Here is a 4,678-nt window from a genome sequence, read left to right as displayed (position 1 = left end):
TATGAGTATATGATGAGGATTAATGTAAGAAGCATAAACCAATAAATCATGAAATATAAATATCAAAATCAAGGAAAATATAGCAGCATTGATTATTTGGATACACCATTGATGGTTATGCATCTTTAAAGCTGTTGAATAATCAGTGAAGCAGCAAGAGACTTATTTTGAACTGGGTATTTTTTTCTTTAAACTCAATGTATGTCAAGTCAAGTCACCTTTATTTATAAAAGACTATTAGCAATACAGATTGTGTCAAAGCAGCTTTACAGTATTAAATAGGAAAATAGTGAGTCAATAATACAAGAAGTATGTTAGATAATCCTGCAGTTGATTAAACATATTTATTAGTCCTACTTATAGAAACAAGGGATTATTTAAAAATGATCAAACTTTTGTATAGCAATTGCCTACTTTCTGCTGTTATATCAAGGTCCTTTTTTTTAGCTTTTGTAAAATGGGTTTCTGAAAATGAACTGTTTTTACTGTTATTTCAGAGTGGATTGAAGAGAATGAAGAATTGAGTGAAGCTGATGAGAAAAATCATGTCAAAATGAGTCGCTCTCAAACCAAACACAAAGATTTAAAGAAAAAGAAAAAAAGAGCCAAGAAATCTGTCACCTGCACTCAGTGTGGAAAGAGTTTGACAAACAAACAACATCTTGAGCTTCACATGAGAGTTCACACTGGAGAAAAACCGTTCACTTGTGATCAGTGCGGAAAGAGTTTCTCACAACCATCACATCTTAAGGGCCACATGAACATCCACACTAGAGAGAAACTGTACACATGTGATCAATGTGATAAAACATTTGTGTGGGCTTTAAGCCTGAAGACACACCTGAGAGCTCATGCAAAGGAGAAACCATATTCATGTCATTTGTGTGGAAAGAGTTTTTCACATCCAAAAAGTTTGAAAGTACATCAGAAAATACACACTGGTGTGAAAGATTACATGTGCTTTGAGTGTGAAAAGACTTTTTCTAGAGCTGCACATTTGAAACAGCACCAGAGGATTCACACTGGAGAAAAACCCTACAAGTGTTCACACTGCGACCAGAGATTCAGACAGCCAGAACACCTGAAGACACATGAAAGGATCCACACTGGAGAGAAACCTTACACATGTGACCAATGCGGGAAGAGTTTTGCACAAATAGGACAACTTAAGAGTCACATGAGCATCCACACTGGACAGAAACCTTATATGTGTTCACACTGTGACAAGGGCTTCAGACTGCCAGAAACCCTGAAAAGACATGAGATGATCCACACTGGAGAGCAACCGTATCACTGCACTGAATGTGGGAGGCGATTCAATCGTTTATCTGCTTTACGCAGTCATACAAAGAAAATTCACAATAAGTAGATCATCTTCAGAACTGATGCTGCATTCAAATGTGACACAATAATGCATCAAGCAATAAAATATTATCTGGATAAATCTGTCATTACAAGTGAATACATGTGAGTACATGACAAAGAATCATTATCAAAAGTTTTCACAGTCAATTAAGTGCATCTTCATCTTAAAAAACAAGATTCAGATTCAGATCGACTCACAGATGGAGTTCCTTCCCAAAGAACAATGTCACAATGTTTTATTCTTGGATATCATTTTGCTTCATGCTATAAATTACATCATTGTGTTTTTCTATGAGTGTCATATTGTGCTCAATTGTTTTATAATAAAGAGACTCTGAAGAAACACACTGTCCAGTAACATACCAGGGGAGCTTTTTCCTGAGTAGCAGTTACATGATGCGTTTCTATTACAGATTTGAACAAAATTTTGGGTTTTTTTTTTTTTTTTTAGTATTGCAAAATGATAGTGTTTCCGTTAACTGATGTCATGCAACTAAAGAGTAATTTTTTACTCTACCAATAAATCATGGCAACAAATTTTGTGGGATTTTGTCTGTATTTTGTCGAATACGACCTGTAAATGCAAAAAAAAAAAAAAAAAAAAAAAACCTTTCCATTGCTGTTTTGCCAAATATTCAGATTTCGAATTGCCTCAAAAACCGTCTCATGCAAGCGTAAAAACTTTTTTGCGATATATGGGAGTTTTTACACAATTGATGCATTTCCATTAGGCGTATTTTGAATTTGCAGTTTCATTTGCTCAATTTAAGGGGTAAATGAAATGCAGCGATTGGTTTTAGTTCAATAAGCAAGTGGTTAGTCAAGTAGTTATTAAGTTACTTACATTTTAAACTAAATATTTACTAAATTCAATATTTATTAAAATACAAGGCTGTGTTGTGGCTCTGCTTGCAGCTGCTTCTTCCGCATGCTGTCTCTCAATCTCTCTCCTTTCACGACGCTCACGGCGCTCTTCCTCCGTATATTCATGCTCAAATAAATAAGAACGCCCATCAAACTCAAATGTTTCATCCTTGTCTTCAAAGTCTTCATAAAAGCCACATTCATGTCATTTGTGTGGAAAGAGTTTTTCATTTCTACAACATTTGAAAGTACACCAGAAAAGACATACTGGTGTGAGAGATTACATGTGTTTTAAGTGTGAAAAGACTTTTACTACAGCTGAACAATTAAAACGGCATGAGAGGATTCACTCTGGAGAGAAACCGTACAAGTGTTCACACTGCGACCAGAGATTCAGTCATTCAGGAGTCCTTAAAAGACATGAGAGAATCCACACTGGAGAGAAACCTTACACATGTGATCAATGCGGGAAGAGTTTTGCACAAAAAGAACAACTTAAGAGTCACATGAGCATCCACACTGGAGAGAAACCTTATGTGTGTTCACACTGCGACCAGAGATTCAGACTCTCAGAAACCCTGAAGACACATGAGAGGATCTACACTGGAGAGAAACCGTATCACTGCACTGAATGTGGGATCTGTTTCGGACATTTATCTTCTCTACGCAGTCATACAAAAAACATTCACAGTGAGTAGATCATCTTCAGATCCAGCACTTTCAGATCTGATGCTGCACACAGTAATGAATCAAGCAATAAAATATCATCTGGATCAATCAAGAGCCATGACAAAGAAATATCATCTAAAGTTTTCACAGTCAATAAAGTTCATCTTCAAAACCAGCAGATTTAACTTGGATCAACTCAAATTCCTCTAAAGAACAATTTCAAAAAGTTTTATTCTTGTATATGATTTTGCTTCATGATATTGTGTTTTCATATTATAATCAAATGTCTTCTAATGCATATCTGTCACTTGTAGTTTAATTTGTCTTTCATGAAGTAGCTGTTTACAAACTGTTCTTGTTCAGGAAGCTAAGGAAGAGTCTGTGACACTTTAATAATATTCTTCACTGTTTTTCTTTTTTAAGAACTAGTTATGATATATTTAGAAAAAGCAGATGCAAGACATACTGTTGTGTAGCTTTGAAACTGATCTTTATTTGCTACTCATCCATTTACTTTTGCTTTGAATAATTATTGACTGAAAGTTATTTTTTTTTAGTAATACATTATCATTTTTGATTTTGTATCAACGACTTTTGTCTGCTGGTTGTATTTGCATTAGGGGAAAAAGTCATTGTATAGTTTTAATTATAACATTAGAAAGCAACGTAGTGCTATGTTTGCTTTTGGGGCTTTCTGTTTTAATTTTCTCAATACAGCTTTTGAATAGATTTGAATTGAAAGCCTTTATTGTCAGTCTTTTTCTGAATGCAGTGAAATTAGTCGTTGAATAGCCCTCACCACAATCCGCTGTCCATGCCATAAAACTGATATATTAATCTATATTGGTGAATTTGGAATATGCTTTGTAGGATATCATATAATATGTCTTGTCTAGATGTAGACTTGCCACTTAATAAGACAAAGCACAAATGCACTGTTCTCAATAGCTGTAATTCCTCGACCCAATTAAGTTGCTTCTTCTTCTTTGACAGTTTATGGCGGTTGGCAAACCAGCTTAAGGTGCATAAACTATAGTAAGTATTTAATTTAACAATGTGAAGTTTCTTTGACACAATCTGTATTGTATAAAGCGCTATATAAATAAAGGTGAATTGACTTGACTTGAAGTTCTTCTGTAAGTTGTAATCTTTCAATATCATACATTTAGATTTTATTCATACATTTAAGATCATATTTAACACAAAGTCCAGACCAGTTTCAGCTTCAACCTAAAAAAAATGCATACAATGTCAAAACCCATCTTTGGAAAATTTTGAAGTGTAAATAAATTAGTTTTGTCTCTTATCCCATTAGATTAGATGGAGAGGGTGGGGTTTATGACCTATACTGATTCCAGCCTCCTGGGGGCGATCGAGACGCATTTTCTTCATCGTCAGCGCTCGTGAGGATCAGTCGATGTGCGCATGCGCGAGTTAGAGCGGAGGAGGACTTGCCGAGGACGGCGGGGTTCGAAGGAGGAGCGTTGATGGGAGGAAGTGACGGTAGTTCCTGAAGTGATCCTGAGATGGAGGAAGACACAGGTGGGAAATTTGAAGAAAGTAATACGAATACATGGGAAAAAGTTGGAAATAAGAAAAAGAAAAAGAGCGGTAGCTTAACAACTGACACAGATAATGAAGGAGATCGGGAGATTAAAAAGAGGAAAGGGGAACACAAGGTGATGATACATTTTTTTTAGCAGAAGTTGTGAATACACTTAACCCTTTAAAGCTATCCAAAAATCTAACGATTGGAAATATAGAGAGTGCCAAGATGCTT

At 35.4% G+C, this 4,678-nt stretch overlaps 1 protein-coding gene across 1 annotated transcript; it reads left to right on the top strand.

Moving 5' to 3' along the window:
* Positions 1-610: 610 nt before the first annotated feature.
* Positions 611-2,961, top strand: LOC141328469 (uncharacterized). Its single transcript, XM_073835397.1, has 2 exons — positions 611-1,236; positions 2,543-2,961. The coding sequence occupies exons 1-2, from the start codon at positions 674-676 to the stop codon at positions 2,925-2,927; spliced, it is 948 nt and encodes a 315-aa protein (XP_073691498.1). The 5' UTR covers positions 611-673; the 3' UTR covers positions 2,928-2,961.
* Positions 2,962-4,678: the final 1,717 nt, after the last annotated feature.

This window comes from Garra rufa, chromosome 1 (assembly GCF_049309525.1).
Source record: "Garra rufa chromosome 1, GarRuf1.0, whole genome shotgun sequence".
NCBI classification, from domain to species: Eukaryota; Metazoa; Chordata; class Actinopteri; order Cypriniformes; family Cyprinidae; genus Garra; species Garra rufa.
Note: the sequence above shows the minus strand (reverse complement) of the source record. Positions and strands in the feature narration are given on the sequence as shown.

Excerpts from the sequence above, each read along its gene's own strand:
- LOC141328469 (XM_073835397.1), top strand. The coding sequence starts at position 674 with ATGAGAGTTCACACTGGAGAAAAACCGTTCACTTGTGATCAGTGCGGA. Across the intron at positions 1,237-2,542 it reads CACTGTGACAAGGGCTTCAG|TACAGCTGAACAATTAAAAC; the intron begins ACTGCCAGAAAC and ends AAAGACTTTTAC.